General features: G+C 38.4%; 1 protein-coding gene across 7 annotated transcripts in view; it reads left to right on the top strand.

Annotated features, from left to right (window-relative positions):
• ACTN2 (actinin alpha 2) overlaps positions 1-21,424 on the top strand; it is a 70,964-nt gene that overhangs the window by 30,249 nt on the left and 19,291 nt on the right. For 3 of the 7 annotated variants that reach the window (XM_052805786.1, XM_052805792.1, XM_052805789.1), the window contains exons 4-12: positions 2,350-2,436; positions 3,483-3,570; positions 5,646-5,724; positions 9,172-9,253; positions 11,410-11,495; positions 14,207-14,299; positions 15,303-15,533; positions 17,306-17,453; positions 19,014-19,164. In XM_052805786.1, the coding sequence (XP_052661746.1) occupies positions 2,350-2,436; positions 3,483-3,570; positions 5,646-5,724; positions 9,172-9,253; positions 11,410-11,495; positions 14,207-14,299; positions 15,303-15,533; positions 17,306-17,453; positions 19,014-19,164 (1,045 nt within the window). Of the gene's footprint in view, positions 1-2,349; positions 2,437-3,482; positions 3,571-5,645; positions 5,725-7,384; positions 7,464-9,171; positions 9,254-11,409; positions 11,496-12,633; positions 12,720-14,206; positions 14,300-15,302; positions 15,534-17,305; positions 17,454-19,013; positions 19,165-21,424 lie in introns of all 7 variants that reach the window. The other 4 variants (XM_052805787.1, XM_052805790.1, XM_052805785.1 and 1 more) reach the window with 2 other exon arrangements.

Raw genomic sequence — 21,424 nt, 5'->3', positions numbered from 1 at the left:
TGTTACAAGAAAGTTAGAATAAAAAAAAAATAAAGCCAAAGCAGAATGAAAAAAAAAAAACCCTAAAACCTTTGAGAACTTGCCACACTGCTTTGCTTAGTTTTTTCCCCTAGGCAGTTTTTATTGTTTCCCCTTCCCTTTCCCTTCTCTCCTTTCCTGTCTTCATAGGCCAGCAAGACCTTTTTCCCCAGAAAGCTGTAGCTTTGTGTATGTGAGGTGTAGGAACTATATTCCTGGAGTAAAGAGGCAGCGTGAAGAAAATAATGAAGTCTGCTATTGACCTGTAGAGGAAAATTATAGGAATTAATCGGTATTTTTTTGTCACTGATACTTTTTGACATTTAGCGACTTTGTTTTCCTTCTGTTTAGATATTTTCCTTGTCTTTTATACATGTCTTTTTTGTGTTTTATGCTAGTAGTAGATAATGAGAAACCAAAGCTGGCAAATTGCTTGAAAATTCTCCTGAGGCACAACATAGAAAATTCCCTCTCCTGCTCTTTGATTCTGTCTGTGTGTACATATGGATATGTAAATCAAAACAATGATGTAGTGATTATGCAAATCCATGATTGATTGCCTGACAATCAGCATTGCCTCCTGAGTACCTAAATTCATTTATTTTACATTTGAAGAAATTCTTCTTTACTGTATATACATATCAGACATCTGATCAAAATACAGTGAAATACTTGACCGAGGAGGAGGGAGGCGAGAAAAGTAGCTACATGCCCTAATTGCCATTCAGTCTTTTTTGCCTGAAAGAGTTTAGTTTTGAGATTTGAAGACACGTGAGGTCTTTCAGGGCCAATAAGATAGTAATAATGCATGGAAGGCAGGCAAAGTGAAGTAAGAATTCTGGAAAATTAGTGTAGAACCCAGAGGGGAAAGAAGAAAAATAGCAATTCATATATAAACTTGGATTATCACACTAGCAAAGTAAGTATCGACTAGTGGTGGGTGACATATCTCCTACCACATTTGTTAATTCCATAGGTTCAAATGACAGCTTGTGTCACATAATACTGCAATTTAACACGTATCTCAAGTCTTGGAGCTAGCAGCTGTTTTGTTCTGTGAAAGTTGCTCTGGATTCAGGCAACGTCTAAGTAGCAGAGTGACTGCATTTTCTGTTGGCACCTCTGTTGGCATTTGATGTTAAACTGAGGAAATTCCTCCTGCTGCAAGTTCCTCCTGCTCCTTCCCCAGAACACCAGTGGGCCCCCAGGCAGCCACAGCTGCTCCACTTTTTGAGGAAGGCTGGAGGTCACTTTCAAGTAGGGGAGCAGCTGGTGCCTTCCCCGCTCCACTGCGCTTTTGGTGTGAGGTGACTGGAAAGGCAGTCTGCTGTTCCCTTCTCTCCTTGTCCCACCTCCTCCCCTGCCAGTGCTGGACCCTCCTATGGTCTCACTATGTTCTCCTGAGTCCCATGCCATGCTTTTCAGATTGATTTAACATTATCACCACACTGAAGTGGTCTGGCAGTACCTTTTTTGGTGTTGAGAAATTTAAGTGGTATCACTGTTCATATGACAATGTAGGAGCATTGGATTCTGACTTGGCTTGTGGAAGGGGACTCCCATGTATGTGTGAGAAGGGTTGGAGAAAGCACCTTCCTAGTGCCCTATGTTGTAGGTAGACTCAAGCAGTCTTGAAACAAATTGAAACTCCAGAGGTAAAAAATCCCATTTTATATTAAAGATACATAAATGTGCATAGGCATCAGAGCTGTAAGACATTACAACCTCGTGGCCATATTTCTGAACTGCCTGGCAGCAATCTGTGTAGCTTAGTCTCAGGAGGTGCTGTGCCTCTTGAGCTGTACTTCATATCTAATCTGTGCTGGCACTATAGGTAAAATTCTCAAAAAGGTCTAAATAGTATAGGGGAATTTCTGAGTACCATTTTATTAAAAAATAATACTGTTAATGTCCTGTAGTTTCTTAAAATTTGGGGTAAGACCATATTTTTTTCAGTTCCTTTGTATTTGAAAACAGTAAGGCTGATATTGTTCAAACTTTAAATAAGTGTTTCCCCTCAGGCTCTCTCTAAAAAAGTCAGCCTAAAAGGTAAAGATTTGAGACAGTTACAACTACCTGGAGGGAAGCCTTTTAGCATGGAAGGGCTGAAGTGACCTTAACCTCAGTAATCTTCAGTCCTACTGCCAGGGTAGCACAAGCATAAGTTTGTTGAGAAATGAATCCAGATGAATTCTGTGTAAATAAAGAATTATGGTAGAAATATAATGAATTTATTAGATACAATATATTATTTATAGAAATATATGATTAAAATAAGAGAAAATGGAAAACACATTCTAAATACTACTGCTATATCTTTTTTCACCTTAGAAATTGTTGATGGCAATGTGAAAATGACACTGGGTATGATCTGGACTATCATCCTTCGCTTTGCTATTCAAGATATTTCAGTGGAAGGTAATAGTAATGCAACTATGTTAAATAGTTAGTAAATTTGTTTAAACACATTTTTATATGAATTGTGCATAAGTGAGATGAGTGTTTTAAAAATGAATTATTTTTTCGCAGAAAATGATACTGCAAGTTCCCTACCTGGTGACAAAATCAAATTCTGGAGGGAAAAAGTAATTACTCTCCTTATCCTGACAGAGACCTCGAGCCAGCATTTTCTAAATGCAGAAGTTCTGGGCATGTCTCTCTATAGAGATAGAAACATGCCTGTGTTTCTGAGCTTCGGTGGCCTGAAACTATGCTGTACCCTGCATGGTGGTCCTATTTCCGACATACTTTTTTAGTCCTGTCCATTTCTCACATTCTTTGAAAATATTATCTGATTATATCCTCCTTCTTTCTATCACTTTTTTTTCTCCCCACTGTTTCAGAATTTATTTTCTTAACTTTCACTTGGTAACTGGCTCCAGAAAGTGTGTTGTAGTTACAATACTCTTTAAGTCAAGTCTATGCTGTGAAAAGTCTAGAATTCTAGAAACTAATCTCAGTTTTCAACAAAAGTATAGTCAGTTCAAGCTCTGCATGCTGTCCTGCCCATAATTTGTGGGACGTTAAATGTGGACCTAATGGTCTATTTGATCTTTTCTGTCCTTTACTTATGCATTCAGATACCCATAGGGTTCAGATAGTGAAGGTATTTTTTCAGCACTTATACCAACACAATCTTTTATGTCTAGTTCTATTATATTTGTATGGGGTGTTTTTCTCCAAATAGACATTCTGCTGTCCAACCAATATAACTTCTTAAACTTCTAATATCCCAGAATTATTGTGCAGGCTGAGACTCTAGTCTGAGTTGTTCCAGTTGAGCTGACCTCTGTGTCCTAATGGAGCCCCATTAGTCCACTTGTATGAGTATCTTTTAGGATTAAATGTTGGCTTATGCCAACCAGTTTCAGGTGGCTGATGACATTTAAGGTGACAAGAAATTAATTACTTGAGCACTTCTTACATTTTTCCTTTTTTTTTTTACTCCCTGGTGTCTTTTACAGAGACCTCTGCCAAAGAAGGGCTGCTGCTGTGGTGTCAAAGAAAAACTGCTCCTTACAGAAATGTGAACATTCAGAACTTCCATCTTAGGTAAACATCCATTGTTTCAAGGGGTAGAAGCAGTCTAAAATATTTTAGGTCAAATTTTTCCCACCATTGAGTAGGTCTATATTTGACAGGAGAATTTAACTCTTCACTGTTAACTAGACTTTTTTCATATTCTCATGCTCTATCTTCAGAGTCTTATTTTGCTTAGCCTTTGGCATTATTTACCATGGCTTCCATAATTACTATTTAAAAGAAAAAAATCCCTACGACATACAGAATGATCATATTACATTATTAGAGGTCCTTGGTATATGGGAATACCTGAGTACTGCAGCATAGTGACTTGGCAAATGACTGCTTTCAGATGAGAGCCACTGTAGGTATAGATTGTTCTTGGCAAAAATACTAATGTGTTGAGCATGCAAATATCTCATTATGATGAATTGGTCTTTATTATTTTGTAACATAACTATAAATAAGGAGCCAAATATGCACTCAGTACAGACCAGCAGCACTTTAAACACGTTTGTTTTCAGAATCAGGATCATTACCTAAGTTGGAAAATTTAGTGAAGCTCCAGCCTTATGGTTCTGTGTTTATATCAAGGGCTAGAAAGGGAGTTCCAGGCCATATGCAGGCTGACTGGTTTTGAGATTTTACTGGGCTAGTTCCTGTAGCTCTGCCGGTGACCCACCTCATTAAACTACATGACTTGCCATTTGCACTGTTTAACCATGTGATCTTGTTTTCCCTGAAGTCTTTATAGTACTTACAAGAGCTTTGCATTACAGTGTTTTGGTGTTTTGAATTTATTCTTAATGTGCAGCACCTATAGCACATGTAGTGATAGACAAGATACGGTTCACACATGCATCCACAGATAAAAAGAATTTGTTTGATTTACAGTCCCTGTATTGCATTTAAGAGATTTGAAATTTGTTACATGTTATTTTCCTTGGATATATAGAGGTATATTTCAGTAGAGCTTTATATGGATGCAGGGTATACTGTAAGTTACAGTATCAGAATCTTAGTGTGTATATATACATATGCTGGTCTGATATGTGGTATGGGGAAAAGATCTTGAATGGAAGTAGCTTGACTAATGTTTGGGTTGATGGGCTGTTACGGAACTACTTTACAATGGGCTGTCCAGACCATTTTAGTCTATACCTTTTGGAAAAAAGCTTTTTGTTAGATTGGTGCTCATTTTGATTCAGTTTTACCTTCTGGATGATTTTATATGAGACTACGTATGTATATTCTGCTTAATTGTATTACATTTTTATTGGAGATGGTTCTGTTATTTGATGGATCTACACAGACATCTCAGTGACAGCAATTCTAACAGTCTTAACATGTTTAGTATCACACACTTACTGCACAGGGTAAGACCTCAAACCCACAGCCCCAGTGATTGCATAAAGTGTTTACATAAAGTGTCTTTCAGAATAATTGCTTCTGGCTGAAAGGAACTTACCATAATCTTTCCAACTAGATGTTATTTGTAGCTCCGTTCATCACCTATTCTTGCCTCGGAAGGTGGTAGGCCTGAAGTCACACTGAAGTGTAAGAGCTCAGATTGAAGCTGCCATATGTGTGAAGTGTTTAAAGTAAACTAAGCTGATTTATGACTTCTTACTTCTATGAGCACAACATGGTTGTGCGATTAAAGTTGTCTGAAATAACTGACACAGAAAAAGCCAATTGCTTCATCAAATTCAAGTAACTGCAGGTTTGCTCTCTTATTTTTTCGCAAACATGCTGTAAGTGTAATAGGAGATAATGCACTTTCATTGATGAATGTGTACCCTGAGCTATCCTAGAACTCTGCACAAATTAAGCACTTGAAATTGAGGACTGTTGCACATAATGTACACTGCCTAGAAAAGTATTATGGAGTCCTTAAGCATGTATGGACTGTAGAGTAAGATATGTACTACAGGAGAAAGAGTACAGTAACAGAAAAGCTCAGAGACATGAGAGTTGACAGAACATAAGTGTCAGGATTTGACAGGAGAGTTCCTGCTTGATTTTAAGCCTTGAGCAAGGATCAAACTGTAAAATGCCATGACTTTGTTAACTCATTTTTTTCCGTTCTATTTTTTGTTGTAAAGCTGGAAAGATGGCCTTGGATTATGTGCACTTATCCACAGACACCGACCTGATCTTATTGACTACTCCAAGCTAAATAAGGTCATCAGTCTGGGTGGTACAGCATGCTGTCCTGCAGTGATTTGGCTCACTTCTGGTTTGCTTAGCATGTTTTCTAAAAGACAAACTGAGGAGTGCATACTAATTCTGACTGGCTTTCTAAGCTCCCTCCAAAAAAAACCAGTGACATGGAGGAAAGGACCTCATGACTGTCCTGTGTCCTTCTTTCCTTCCCATTACAATGATTTCAGCATTTTATTGCAAATAATCTGGTCCTCAGCTGCCAGGCAGGCAATGAAGTCTTTTACACTGCCCAATATGGATGTTAAATACATTGGAATTCTCCATTCACCGCTGACAGTATTGTACAGTCCATCCTAGTTTTTATCTGGTGTAAATGACTGTAGATAGCAGAGCAGTAAATAATGAGATGATAATTAATCCTAAAATTCCTTGGAACAAACACTACCCATGGTAATCAGGAGTACACAGTAAATTACTAGTCTTACATAGAAAATATTCACTAATTCTTAGATTATACGTCTACCTATACTTCCAGACAAGTGAAAACAAAACTGATATCCTAACTTCCTTAGGTAGTACCTCATGGGGATTACAAAACTATTTTACTGCAGTGTGCTACTCATGGCAAAATGCATGTTTTCTAAAAGATACCAGCCACTTTGGTTTGAGAGGGAGGAATGAGGAGCAAGTAATAATGTCAGGATTTCTGGGTATCATTACTGAAGAATAAAACCTAGAAAGAAAGTGGAATGTTGTCGTTTTACATTAGCTCTCAATACATAAGTACCATTTTCTGCTCTCTGGAATGAATGCATCTTGAGGTCTCACATAAACACCAGTAAAACAGAAAACTTAATCATGGTTTTAATTTGTTGAGTGCAACTTTTCATTGATGAGAGAGACTGGTAAATCATAGACTATATTTTCCATTCCGTGCCCCTCCATTACAAACTGATTTTACTAGTGGAATCAACGGTTGTCGAAAAGCCTTTGATGAGGGAAAAGATAAATAAGTGAAATGAAATTATTTGAAAACTTAGTCTGCTTTATATATATGTTAAATTTATGCTGGAGTCCCCAAGGTGTGCAGTGATGGCAATTAAATGAACTTATTCCTAAACACATAGGATTTTAACTTAGGCAGTTAAGACAACTGCAGATCTGAACCAGAGGACAAAATACTAGCCATGAACACCAGCTTGTTCTCTAATTCTGTATACAACCTTTCCTATGGATAAACAGTTTCATGGAATGACTAAGCTACCTGCCTCTGTGTACATGTGCTTAAGCATGGCACAAACAGAAATCAGTTTGATTGAGTCTATGCTTTGAAAAGTGGTACACAGTACTAAAGAACTTCACAGTATAACCATCCTATATATGAATGCTGAGAAAAGGGAATAGAACATAAGCAGATCTGCTTCAGCATTACTATTTCCCTCTTAGAGGTTTCCAAAATAAGAACAGGTCAGGTTTCAAACTGAGGCTGAGCTGTGGCACGTAAAGCACATGCAAAAAAATCCTAAAATAGATCTTGCTTTTCTGACCTGGCTGTGTTTGATTGACTGCTCATTTTGGTTACATTAACAGCTGTCTTGGTGTCTTGTTTCTTGGTTTTTTTATCTCCTGCATGCTGTCCTTTCCTTTTCTCACCAATGTGTTTTGTGTGAACTTGTAGCTGGAAAGATGGCCTTGCTTTCAGTGCCCTTATCCATAGACACAGGCCTGACCTTCTTGACTATGAGAAGTTAGATGAGGTATTTCTTTAGCTGTAGCGGAGATTTTTAGTCACTGTGGCTTGTAGTTTTGTTTAAAAGGATGGGTGATGGATATCTCCAATTATTCAGAAGTTGCTGTGATTTTAAATAAATCCTTTACCAGTGGAGCACTATTTACTCATGGTCTTAGTACCAAGCACACAAATAGGAGGTGCTCATCGCTCATCCATAAGCAAAGTGTTTTAACCTAGTCAATAGGTCTCTCTTAGATTTAGTGTAGTTTTGTCCCATTTAATTTGAGTAAGAGTTTTGGTATACACATTTAGTAAATGTTGTATTACACATGGTGTCTTGTGTAATAGCAAAAGTAAGTTCATGGGTTTTAAATACTGTCTACATTTTAAGTTTCTCTTAATGTCAATGATGCACAAAACTGCTAAATGATGATAGAGTAAGAGCTTATGATTAGAGACACTGTATTCTATTATACCCAGTTTCTTAGGTTTCAAAATGTAAACTGTTCTTCATAGCACATTTTATTGAACATGCAGCTTTTAAAGGAAAGGCTATCTAGTATGGTATGTTTATAGAAAGACATCATGGGTGTTACTACTTATGATACCTGGCATATGTATGTGCATGAGGAACAGACTTCTGTGAAACTTAAATAATTGCTGTGATTCCGTACTAAGTAATCTTACTAAGTTCATTTCAAAGTAGACAAAGAAGCATTCTTGAGACTGGATCCCTTTATAGGAAGTGTCTGTATTCAAATGGAAGCCCTGGAAATTCCCTACAGAAAACCTGTTAACATTTTTCCAGTGCCCTCCAGCATCTCTAACTTTGCTTTTCTGTGTCCTATTTTCCCAACCTCTCTCTGTAGACATTGGCATTGTTCAGAGGGGCTATGATCATTTAGCAGTTTGTGAATACGTGAAAATAATAATAGCATTAATGGCATGAACTGCCATTTCACATAGGGTGTTTTCTCTCCAAGCTGATACAGGGAGGCTGCCTTAAGAGCAGCCCTAATCTGACACGCTCTTCTGTTGTCAGCAATAGCTGTCTGTAGCGTAAGACATAAAATGTGTGCTGTTTATCTGAACTGTGCTCATTGCTTCCTTTCTCTTTCCTTCAAAAACCAAAATCAGAATCAAAAACAAAAGTTCTTGAATTTCCACAGCTCTCAAATTCAGTTTATAGAGGCCTTACAGATTTGTCTGTCCAAGCCAAAACTGGGGAGTTTTGCTCCTTCTGGAGAACTGTTCTTCTGTCTGTGCTTGCTTCTTCTCATGCATGCACCTGACCAACAGAGAACTCAGTAGAACTCCTATCACTGTAATATAACGTATAGTAGGTATAAAACATGCAGGACTAACTTTGTGATGAACGGTCTAGTACAGCGTACTGGACCAGTGGCCTTGACTGTATGTATTACTGCTGTACTTCATTCAGAATTAGCTCACAATTATGAATGTACACTGCATACATTATCTATGTTCCCCTCCAGAATATATTTGCAGCAGAGTCCTAGTGGTACATAATAGCTTATTAATGTTTTCTTTTGAACGTATAGCAGTAGATAGACCAAAAGTTCATATACCTAGACTTTGCTATTTGAAGAACAGTAGTTGTGACTCCAGTTTACAGTTTGGAAAAACAGAGTAAGTTTTAGTGTACCTACTGTAGTCTTGCTTCAAGGAAAAACTTCTGTCTTTGACTAGTTGTATTTTCTTCTTTAATGCAGGATGACCCCATAGGAAATATCAACCTTGCCATGGAAATTGCTGAAAAGCATTTGGATATCCCTAAGATGTTGGATGCAGAAGGTGAGAGTTATATCTTACTGAAGTTTGAGTTACTCACAAGCAGGAGACAGTAAAACTTGTTTTTTATCTAGCAAGTTTTCAACATTCGTTCCACATGAACCATAATGGAGCAACGTGCTTTGTTTTCAAACAGTGTTTTCCTTCTTGTTCCCCATGTATTGGATAATTTAACTCACTTTTTGCTTCATTGCTTATTGTTTGTTATTGTTTGCATTTATTATAGTACTTTGGACCCTAACCTCAGCACATGGCCCCACTGTGGTAACTGAGGTAAAATGCAGGATCAAAAGATAATCCTTGCCTTTAAGAAATTAAAATCTAAGTCTAGTAAAGGGAAATACAACTGTTACCAGCTTAAAGCATATTCACTTTTTCAAATGTATAAGTGAGAGGGCCAGAAATAGAAATAGAAGTACAGATTTTTCAAAATATACTAACAACATGCCTCCTATGAAAGAGAGCTAGGTTGAAGGAAGCATTTTTCTTGTTTATTTTAATTGTAAACTTTTTACAATGATAGTTTTAACAAATAGTTTCGTGTTTGGTTTCTCCAACGATCTTTAGAGTTTATTGACAAATAACAAGGAAATATTTATTAAAGTTACCTGAATTTCTTCAAGATAACCAAACCTTTGTACTCCAGGCAAAAAATGGTGCCAAAATACTGGAATTTGCCTACACTAGTTCAAAGCATTCTCCTCCAATTATGCAGACTCTGCTCTGGTGGCTTGTCAGTAGAGCAGTGATAGCATGGGAATTATCCAGAGCACTCAAACTGTGTCTGCTCCTCTTGAAGTCTTTGGTAGGAAAGTTAGGCCAATACAGGATGATTTGGAAAATCCAGGTTGTGACGTCTTCATTGAAGAGGTTTCTTGTTTTCACCTTCATGCTTCAAAACTAATTGTTTTCATCTTTTGAATTGCAATTCCCCTTTCAAGCACCACTTAATTATTTTACTCTGAAATACTGTGCAAGGAATAAACAGAAGTGCTACCTCCTTGCCATTGAACAGCTCCTACTATTGTTCTCCTTTCCTCATTTTTTTTCTCTTCACATACAATGTAAGAAACCTTTTTTTTCCCTCACCAGATTTTCTGCACATTCTAGCCCTTATCTTACTATTCTCCTTCTTGGCAGGGGAGGGGGAAATGAAATCATGCTTCTTCTAACGCCCTCTAAGTATTCACCATCACTTTTTACTCTCTTTACTTCCACTGTGTTCTCAGTGGAAACTTAGGAAAGTTTTGTTCACAACTATGTGAAGTAGATGCAAAATCAGTAAATACATTGGTCCTGAACTTAGAAATCCCACTGTTAATATTAGAAATTGTCACCTCATTCCTGGGTCTTTTCACACCAGTATCTTCCCACTCCTTACATTGGCAGGAATCCTTGCAGCTTGCACTAGCGTAATTCATCACTCAGCCGTAATTGGTGTAAAACCACCTTTTCCTGCCTTTCTCTGTTAAGTATTGAAAAGGTCCATTTTTACCAATGTACCCATACCTTGATTGCACCCTCTCTGTACTTTTACTCTTTCCTGCCATAATAGGGACAAAGCTATCAACCAGCTAAGCCAAACTCTCCTGTGATTTATGCTATTAACTAAAAAGACAGACTAGTGCAGGGATTACAAAACCGTTACTATCCGAGCCTTTCTTAGCGCAAAATGCATTTCTGGACTGCAGGAGTTCTACAGGTTTCCAATATATGTCAATATCCTGTCAGTCACGGGGACCCTGTGCTAATATACACTGTATGCACTCCTATTTTGTGACTGTCAGTGGCTGTGTTTAACTCTGGAATAATTCTAGTGATTTAGGTGAAGTTGCTTTGGAGCGACAGTGAAGCTGAACCCAGTAGATCTGCCAGCCATGCCATCTGCTTGGAAGCTTCCACAAACCAGAAGGTAGCAATACCCTTCTGTAAAGTCTCAGCCTTCAGACGTTTTGCCATTTCAGGGAGAGTTATATCTTTTCCATTTACTGATGCCTAAAGCTTAGGTAGCTTTGCACTGATATCAGTAAACAGATGCAACCTGAATAATGGTGTATTTATTTTGAATCCTTACAGCACTGAGGTGGCATCATCAGCATAATCTGATGGAAGTACCTTGTGAGAATTTCTGAGCAGTTAACCCTCTTCTCTCTACACAGATGTAGTAAACACTGCCAGACCTGATGAAAGAGCCATTATGACTTATGTTTCCTGTTACTACCATGCATTTGCTGGTGCTCAGAAGGTGAGACTGTAGAAGATGGATCAGATCTCATCCTTCACCTTCTGTCTTGTTTCTTTCAGCAGTTATTCCTCTTCCGATCTTTTCCTCACTAGTTACTAGGACAGCGTCTTAGAGCTGAGCTCATTTCCTTTTGCCTGATTTTCTCTGTGAGCCACTGTCTCAGTAGAGCCAGTAGTAGTCTATCCATTTGTTCCATAGGAACAAGCCTTCCTGTCTCATCTTTCTGTATATTTACTAGTAATATCCAGTAGGTTTTTGACAGCTGGTTACTGAATGGGATAGAGGACATTATTCTCTTTAATTGAACTTGTGTGCATTCATTTGAAGCACCTTTAAAAATGCAAGGTGAAAATAAGCTCATAGTGAAAAAACAATTTCAATAGCAGAATGCCATCTTTTTTCTCCCTGCTGGATATTATTCCTGCTACAGATGTCAAATCGTCATAACAGATGCTCAGAGAATAAACCCTTCTCTTATGCTTTCAGGATTGTTTTTAAAATGTTAAATGCTTAATGGTAAGTACAAACAGCAACTTAAAATGTTGCTACTATGCGAAACAGACACAGAAACATACACAGACATCTCAGAACAGTTCTGGAATCATGTCCTAATGAAAAGAAGGAAAATTTTAAAAAGCAAGGCAGTTCAGACTTGGACATACTTCAGGTATTAGTAACATAAAGAATACAGATATATAATGCTAAGGTTATAACTAATCCACATGCAACTTCCAGAGAACATCTCCCCAGATCAAACGTAGTCTGTCTTTCCTGTGTCTTAGTCAAAAAAACCCCACGTTTTAAGTCACCAGACATCTGTGTGCCAGTTCTTAACCAGATAGTCCTGGTAAAATTAAGGTCACTCCCCCTGTGACAGTACTGCAGGATCAAGCTTATTAAAAAATTTCCACCTCTTTGTAAGAGCTTATGTTGAATTTCTAGTGTACGTTTTATTCTGTCAGCACCCATCAATCTAACACTAAATTTATTACAGCTTTGTAGAGTTTCCAGAGTACAGAGCTATGGACAAGAAAACAATCAGAATGACACTATGTTGTGCTTTTATTTATTCATTTTGTTTTCTACTCCTCGATTCTTTTTTTTTTGTTTTGTTTTCATTTCTCCCCCCCTCTTGTAGATATTGTGAACACTCCCAAACCTGATGAGAGAGCTATCATGACATATGTGTCCTGCTTCTACCATGCTTTTGCTGGAGCAGAGCAGGTATTAATCAACTGTCCCTTCAGGTTGCTGTGTTTTTGATTGGTTGTTTCACATTTCCACTAGTTTATTAAAAAAAACTAATTTAGTACTTTGTGGTTTTAATTAACAATTGCAAGTATTACTTGAGCACTAATACTTGTTTTTAACCAACACTTGAACCAGTTTTAGTTAATGTTCTGTAGCAAGTTGAACTTCTTTAATACCAATGGACATTCCTGTTTCTAATTTTGGGTCTTTATTTGGTGATTATAAAGACTATTTCAGAAAAACTGTATTTGAAGATACTGTGAAATGGAGTTGTTATTTGTTGCTACATCAACATCTTATGCATTTTCTGCATAAAAGAATATTTGACTTTTGGAGATTTGAGACTATTCTAGACTTACTCATGGTGAGTAGTAATTTAGGGGTAGATTTTCAAAGATGCCTAAAGATGCAGAAAGGCACAGAAGACATCCAACACAGTATTTGTGTCTGGTTCCCACTGAAGCCAACGGAATTATTGGTGGATCAAAGTACTAGTATAAGAGGCAAGAACATCAGCAGCAGATCTGTCCTACAGGCTGGGATTCTCACTTACAAATGTGGCATTTCCCACTGTTCTGCTTCATACATTTGCAGCGTACAAATGGACATAATCCAACTTATGTGAAAAAAATAATAAAACCCCCTTAAAGTAGTTGATATTTCTCCTTCCTCCTCAGGATTTCATTTCCTTTCCTGTCTGGTAGGCCCCTTACACCTTATCAGAGCACAGCGATGCTGTTGTGCCCTCTTGCTTCTGGGTATGAAGGGTTTGCTATTCAGGCAAAAGGGGGATTCCACATACTCTGTAACACGGGAGTCTACACAGATATTTATTTTATTAGATATACTCCAGACTCACATTTGTATGAAAGTATAGATCTGTTATGTCAAACTGTTAATGTAAATTTTAAATATGGCAGAGCTACACAGTGCCTTCACAAATAAATTTGGCAGGAGGCATGAAAAGATTTGCTGTCAGTGGTTGAGCTGTATATATTCTCAAGGGTGTATGTATGTATGATGTGCAAATACAGAGTGGTCTGGGACTCCTGAATCACGTGAGGTGTCTTTCCAGTGTGGCTAACAAATCTAATACTTTTTTGGTGTGATTTAAAAAAATTAGCCTAATAGGATGACTTTAAGAATGGCCTAAGTCATCTTTGAAAATAAAAGGTTTATTAGACAACTATAATGGCAGTGTGAAATACTCCCTTCTGTAATAAGGCTTCATTGTACAACCAGGTGCTTCTGTGCTGATCTGTGCCTTATTCATGCCATTGGAATCTGTGACTAAAGAAGGAGGGTAAACATATATCTAAGTAACCTAGGAGCACAAATCAACAACTATAAAACAATGTGATTTTTATTTGCAGCAGCTGCATTCTCTCTCTTTCTCCAAGCCTGTACCTTTCTCAGAATGTGTTTATGAATATGTCCTGTTTATTTGCTGTGTTTTACAGGCTGAGACTGCAGCTAACCGGATCTGTAAGGTGCTTGCTGTGAATCAGGAAAATGAGAGGTTGATGGAGGAGTATGAGAGACTAGCAAGTGAGGTAAAGACAGCTGTATTTGTAACATGGTGATAATTATGTTCATGAAATACTGAAAGCTGAAAGATTCATGCACTGTCTGCAAGATAGGAAACTGAAGACACTATAAGGGTAAATCTCACGGTGGTAGGGTACAAAGCTCAGTTGCCCAAGATGTCAAGGTTCAGGTGACTCCTTTGCCACAGACTTCCTGTGTGACCTCCAGCAAGTCACTCAGTCTCATTAATGTGCAAAAAAGGGTGTTTTGAGGCCTGTCATTGGTCTGCCCCAATACCAGGCTTGCTGTCTCTCTAATCTCCAAAGACAGCCATTCTTGACCACATGTGGAACATACATACAGGATCCTGTCACTCCAAGCAAGTCCGTTGGCTTTGTGTACTGCAAAGCACACCTGGACAGGGTCTCTCAGGGTGTTCACAATGCACCTGTGAACACAGGGAGCAAATGAATGAAGAAGGGGGCACATTGTACTCCTCCTGTCCTTTCTTAGTAAATGGCAAATTTGTTGAGTCAGGACTACAGATGTGCAAGTGAGAGCTCCCTTGTCTTTAATGCATAACCTGCAAAAACATACTGAGATCATAGACACAGTCAGTAGTGCTACATTGGCACTAATGGACTTCTGAGTGAAGGTTTTTATATGACTTGAGTTACTTGGCTGGTGTCTGTCCTGATCTCATAACTATGACTACTTGAAATATCAAGACCAATACCTTTGAAAGTGGCAAGTGATTTTGGGTAACTCAGGTTACACCTTACCTGTGTGTTCATCTATCTGAAAATCAGGGTATTCCTAGAAATACCTAGAATATCTGGGCAAATCAGTAAAAAAAGTATTGTGCAGCTTTGAAAATCTTGTGCTTACTTGCCATTAAGGTACTGATACCAACTGAAGTCAATAATATTAAAATGGAGCAAACTTGATTAGGATTTGTGCATTCAATAGGGTCTTTTTTTGGTTGCTTTTCCATTGCCTTTATTTCAACTGTTTGTGTTGGTTTGAAAGCTTTTAGAATGGATTCGCCGGACAATTCCTTGGCTGGAAAACAGGACCCCAGAAAAAACAATGCAGGCTATGCAGAAGAAATTAGAGGATTTCCGGGACTACCGCCGCAAACACAAACCTCCCAAAGTCCAAGAGAAATGTCAGCTGGAGATCAATTTCAACACCCTGCAGACAAAACTGAGAATCAGCAATCGGCCAGCTTTCATGCCATCAGAGGGAAAAATGGTTTCAGTAAGTAAAGGAGGCATCAATATTCCATTCTCCTTTTTATCAACCTTCTCACAAAAATTTCAATGTGAAGGATTGAAATGCCACTTTATCAATATCAAACCACTGTTTTTACATGTTCCCTTTCATTGTAGAATCTTGCTTTCTCTTAAGCATGCTCCTGCCTCTTTGAAGGCTTTCCCTAAGAGCAAATAGTCTTAAGACATGAGACGATACAGAGCTTTCTTTGGGAGCGTTACCAATACTTGTCTATCAGTGAGGCCAGATAGTGTTTATTTAAGCAAAACTCACAGTGGTTTCACTGACGGTTTGGTCATCAGACTTACAGAAACAGACATTGTTCAATATATGTTTCTGCTTTTTTCTACTTTTTAAAATTAAATTTTGTTTTTTCTTATGACCGTGAAGATAAGAATAGTCAGTACCAAGAATTCTCATCTGCTGATAAGTATTGTAAGTTGACTGTGGGTCAAAACATTTCCTGTTGGATATAGCAAACCTGTTCTGTACTCTGTTCTATCATTGTGTTTTGGTTGCTTAGATTTGATAAATAGATGATTGCACTATCTGGAAAAGGCCATTGTCCACTCCCCATACACAAAAAATACTTCAGTTTCCTACTTGTGCCTTTGAGTTTCCGAGGAAGCTCACAAAACTTGTGTAGAGATTTTGTTTATGTCGTGGTTTAACCCCGGCCAGCCACTAAGCACCATGCAGCCGCTCACTCACTCCCCCCCGACCCAGTGGGATGGGGGAGAGAATCTGAAAAAAAGTAAAACTTGTGGATTGAGATAAGAACAGTTTAATAGAACAGAAAAGAAGAAACTAATAATGATAATAATAACAATAATAAAATTACAATACTAATAAAAGGATTGGAATATACAAAACAAGTGATGCACAGTGCAATTGCTCACCACTCGCTGACTGATGCCCAGTTATTTCCCAAGCAGCGATCCCCCCCCAGGCCAATTCCCCCCACTTTATATACTGGGCATGACATCACATGGTATGGAATATCCCTTTGGCCAGTTTGGGTCAGCTGTCCTGGCTGCATCCCCTCCCAACTCCTTGTGCCCCTCCAGCCTTCTTGCTGGCTGTGCATGAGAAGCTGAAAAATCCTTGACTTAGTCTAAACACTACTTAGCAACAACTGAAAACATCAGTGTGTTATCAACATTCTTCTCATACTGAACCCAAACCATAACACTATACCAGCTACTAGAAAGAAAATCAACTCTATCCCAGCCAAAACCAGGACAGCCTGTCACTTCAGTTTCCTACTCATGCCTTTGAGTTTCTAAGGAAGCTCACAAAACTTTGTGCACCACAAAGTGAAATGAGTTTGTGTTCCACATAAAATACACACCAAATCCTCTTGACACTAATAATTTTGCTATTGTCAACTTCCGAGAGCAAAGCACTTTAATTTGATAAGATAGGTATGTCATAACAGAACACGCACATTGTAAAATGGGAGGTAAAAGCAATATATCGTGAAGACACTGAATGTATAGCTATGCTTGGAAGCCATTTGTATAAGAGTTCCTTTCATGAACCCACCTGAATAGGGCACACTATTAGGAGCAGATGTCTGGACTAGAAGACTTCTTGAGCTGCCTGACAACATTTTCTATGGTTCTGTGATTTTACAAAAACTGGACATAAAAATTTCTCTTTTTTTGAGCAAAATTGTGAATGAATCGGAAATCTGCAAATTTGGACAAAAAGAGATTATAGTTTCATCCCCTCTCTCCCTTGTATTCTCTTCACAGGATATTGCCGGCGCTTGGCAGAGACTTGAACAAGCTGAGAAAGGCTATGAAGAGTGGCTGCTGAATGAAATACGAAGACTGGAGAGACTTGAACACTTGGCTGAGAAATTCAGGCAGAAGGCTTCCACTCATGAACAGTGGGCATATGGTGAGCAGGCATGGCTTTTAACATTTTTAATGTTCTAATGTTCAAGGTTGAACTGTCAATGCTGAATATTTGCTACCCAGAGACTCACTCGTAAGTAGTTTGGACAGTTTTAGAAACCTAAAATAACAACAGATAAAATTGCAGGTTTTGTTGACTGTAGTCATGTTCCTAACTTGTAGGCACGTTGCTAATGAAATGTAACTGTAAAAATCATAATCTTGAGATAGTGAGTCAAACTTAATGGGAATATTCAGCATCTTAATAGAGGTCATTACTGCTAATGCATGCTTATGTATTTGTACACCAGCAATCCAACCAGGAATGCAGAGACACCATGGGTTAAATGTGAAATTATTAACTGAGTTATTCTGAGTTGATTATCATTTGTCCATCATGATGTTTTGAACAGTCCACATAAACTCCATGATAACGGACTCATTTCTGCTTTGCTCCATACCCTGGATAACACCCCATTTATAGTTCTGTTTTTGAATGGTAACCTAACCTTAGGTGTAGTTGTAACAGCTATAGGAGCATACACTGGCATACGGTTTTGTTGGGGACCATTAAACGTAGATCTGCTCTATCATCCTCTTGTTTGCCCCGACAACAGTCTTCCTGCTTCTGCCATGCTTCTGGCTTTTTCCAGCTAGAATCTTTTCACACTGTGAAAGTAAACTGGAGTCCATCCCATAACACAGTTGCTGGAAGCATACAAGGCTGTAAATGGCTGCCAAGCAGATACTAGAAGGGAAACAACAGTGTTTATCAGCCCTGAGAGCCTATTTGCTGAGCATAAACTACTCATAGTGACATGTTATGGCTGTTAGGCAGGGAAAACTTCACATAAGCTGGTACATAGCAAGTGAAACAATAGTCCCTTCTGGCTCTAGAATTCACAGAGCTGTGTAATGCCATGTGGTGAGCTGCAGTTGTAGGGGCTGTCTGTATGGATTCAGTTGTCCAGTGCAGGAGCTACTGAGGAGTAATATTTCAGTTTCTGATTTCCTCTTTGCTTCTCTAGCCTTTTGTAAATAGGTTGGCATTTTCCACTGAATATTAAGTGTTTGATACAAAAGGCAGCCACACATCTCAATTTTTTTTTTTTTTTTTTTTTTGGAAGTGCTGCAATGAATAATGAATTGAAGGCAGAACATGAAAAAGAGTAACATCATTAGTAAGAGGGAAGCTGAGTGTAGCAGTGTGATTTCTGGTTTTGTAAGTCTACTCTACAAAAGACTTATCACAATAGTTTAGAGTCCCAGTTTTTGCCAATATACCATTTTTATGCCAGTTTCTCAAGCAATGTAATACTTGCTATTTTAGACCCGTATAAACAGCCTGTGCAAAAATCAAGGAATTACTGAGAGATCTTTAAAAATATATATTTCTGAGTAACACTGTTGTGCTGACAATTTGCTACTGATTTCAGTGGGGGTGGGACTTCATCTCATACATGTGATTTTCACCATGCCTCAGTTTAAAAAGTTGACTAAATTTGCAATTGTTCTAACCAATAAATTTGTAAAAAATTACTAATATTTTAATTTCCTTTTTCAGGCAAAGAGCAGATCTTGCTTCAGAAGGATTATGAATCTGCTTCTCTGACAGAAGTCCGCGCCATGTTAAGGAAACATGAAGCTTTTGAGAGTGATTTGGCTGCTCACCAGGACAGGGTGGAACAGATCGCTGCCATTGCGCAGGAGCTGAAGTATGTTCCATTTAAAGGCTTGCAGCTGCTGACATTTAACTTTGCGATAAACTCTTTCCAATGAATTTGATAGTGTCATAGGTACCAACGTAAGAATTCCAGAGATAGCTTCGTAAGTATATTATCTGAGCTGGTCACTGAGACCTTTCCCTCATCTCCCCCTTACCCCCAACCAAATATAGATACTCAACTGACTAAAATTATTTGAAATCAAACATTTTAAAATTGACTTAACAGTAATATTTTAGCATTAGCTCTGCTGATGAGTCCATTGTATGTTGATGGGAATCCTGGAGGTGTTTATTTCTCAGTTCGTATCGTCTGCTGAGAGGTACTGGCTATGAGTTGTTTAACTTAGAAAATAATTTCGCTTACACAAATTACAGATCAAGCATCTTCACTTTAAAATCAAGTATTTTCCCACAAGTATATTGATCCTTTCAAAGGGCTTCATATCCCTAAATTATCCCCACAGTACTGGGTAATGCACGGACTTTTCTGAAGATTTAATTGTCTCTAGTATACTTATTTTCACAATCTCTTCGTATTATATTTGGAAGTGTCATTGTCTCCATTTTACAGAAAGGCAGTGGGGCATATGAAAACTAAATAACTTGCTCAGGGTCACACAAGCAATCAAGCACACAAGCCTTCCTATAGGAGAGCAGGAGTTCTCACCCACAGTGCCATCAACTTAGCCAGAGGACCAACACTTGCTCACTCAGTGTACTATGCCCAGAGCAAACACAGCGAAAGCTGGGAACAATTCTGCAACACATTTAGGCTACATCTGTATTGTTGACATCAGCTGCATAGGTCAGAGATGTGAAAAGTCAAGGCCCCTGACTGACAGACACCCTTATGGCAGCAGAAGTCCTGAGTGTTGATGCAGTTACTCTGGCTAAACTCTGTCTTTATTGGTGGAGCTTGCTTTTGGTTTTGGGAAGACTGTTAATTCACCTGTGTGAAGCACAGTTTTGTTGGCAAAGTTCTGCCCACACCAACAGGAATGTAGTGTTACATACTGATGTCCCTATTCTGGTAAAGTCTTGGTGTGTACACAAAGATAAGCACGTTTGATTTTATAATCTTCTGCAGTTAATTGCAGCAGTTTTGTACAGTAAATCAGTGGCATTACTCCTGATCTTAGCAATTTGGCACATACTTAAATTCATTGCTCACCTGCATTATAAATCTGTAAAGCCAACAGGAACAAATGTGCAGTAGTGGTCAAAACAGGAGCCAAGATCAAAATTTTCAGATTCCTGCCCTTGGCTTCAGCTCTCCCAAGTTTCAGTTTCTCACCTTCTTGAATAGGCAAAACAGTTACTACTCAAAACTCAAGTGTTAAAAGCATGCCCTCTTTTCACTATGAAGGACCATGACTCATAAACAGCTCCACATTCATTAACAATTTAAAAATCAGAGAGTTGTCTAAAGATGTAGTTCATACCTGATAGCAACAGCACTTACAGTAATTGTATAATTCAAATGGATTTAGAAGAAAAGTCCTATTTTTCAAGATTATTTAAAGGAGGAAAAGTAAAGCACAGTGGGCAGAGTAAGCACTGGTTTTTAGTTAGTGTGAAAGAAGTCTGAAAAACACAGAGAATGGAGATTTCACTGAGTATGTGAGCTTATGAAAAACCTTCTGGCATGCCATGATCTCTGTTGTGGAGTTATTTGTTCCTCTTTGTACTAAAGAAAGTTTCTGAAACACCTAATCATTGTTAATTCAGCTTCAGCTTTATAAGTGATGAGAAACTTTGGGAATGTAGTATACATAGCACAGCATCTGCTTACCAGCATTTTGAACCCTGTGTCCTTTACCGCTGGTGAGGCCAGTGAACACTGTATCCTGTCTATTTTAGGATTGTCTCTTCTCAGTTGTTTCAGTAATTTGCTGTGTGAAGTTAAACGAGTTATTTGTGGCCTGGGCTGCAAAGATGCTGAAAACCCATTGCTTTTAGAGGTGCTCTACGTCGACCTATAGAATCATAGAATCATAGAATCATTTCGGTTGGAAAAGACCTTCAAGATCATCGAGTCCAACCATTAACCATGCCCCCTAAACCATGCCCTGGAGTACCCTGTCCACTCGCTTTTTGAATATCTCCAGGGATGGTGAATCAACCACTTCCCTGGGCAGCCCATTCCAATGTTTGACAACCCTCTCAGTAAAAAAATTTTTCCTAATATCTAACCTAAATCTCCCTTGCCTCAACTTGAGGCCATTTCCTCTTGTCCTATCTCCAGCCAC

The sequence above is a fragment of the Harpia harpyja genome, chromosome 13 (genome assembly GCF_026419915.1).
Source record: "Harpia harpyja isolate bHarHar1 chromosome 13, bHarHar1 primary haplotype, whole genome shotgun sequence".
Lineage (NCBI taxonomy): Eukaryota > Metazoa > Chordata > Aves > Accipitriformes > Accipitridae > Harpia > Harpia harpyja.
This window is presented reverse-complemented; position numbering and strand designations above follow the sequence as displayed.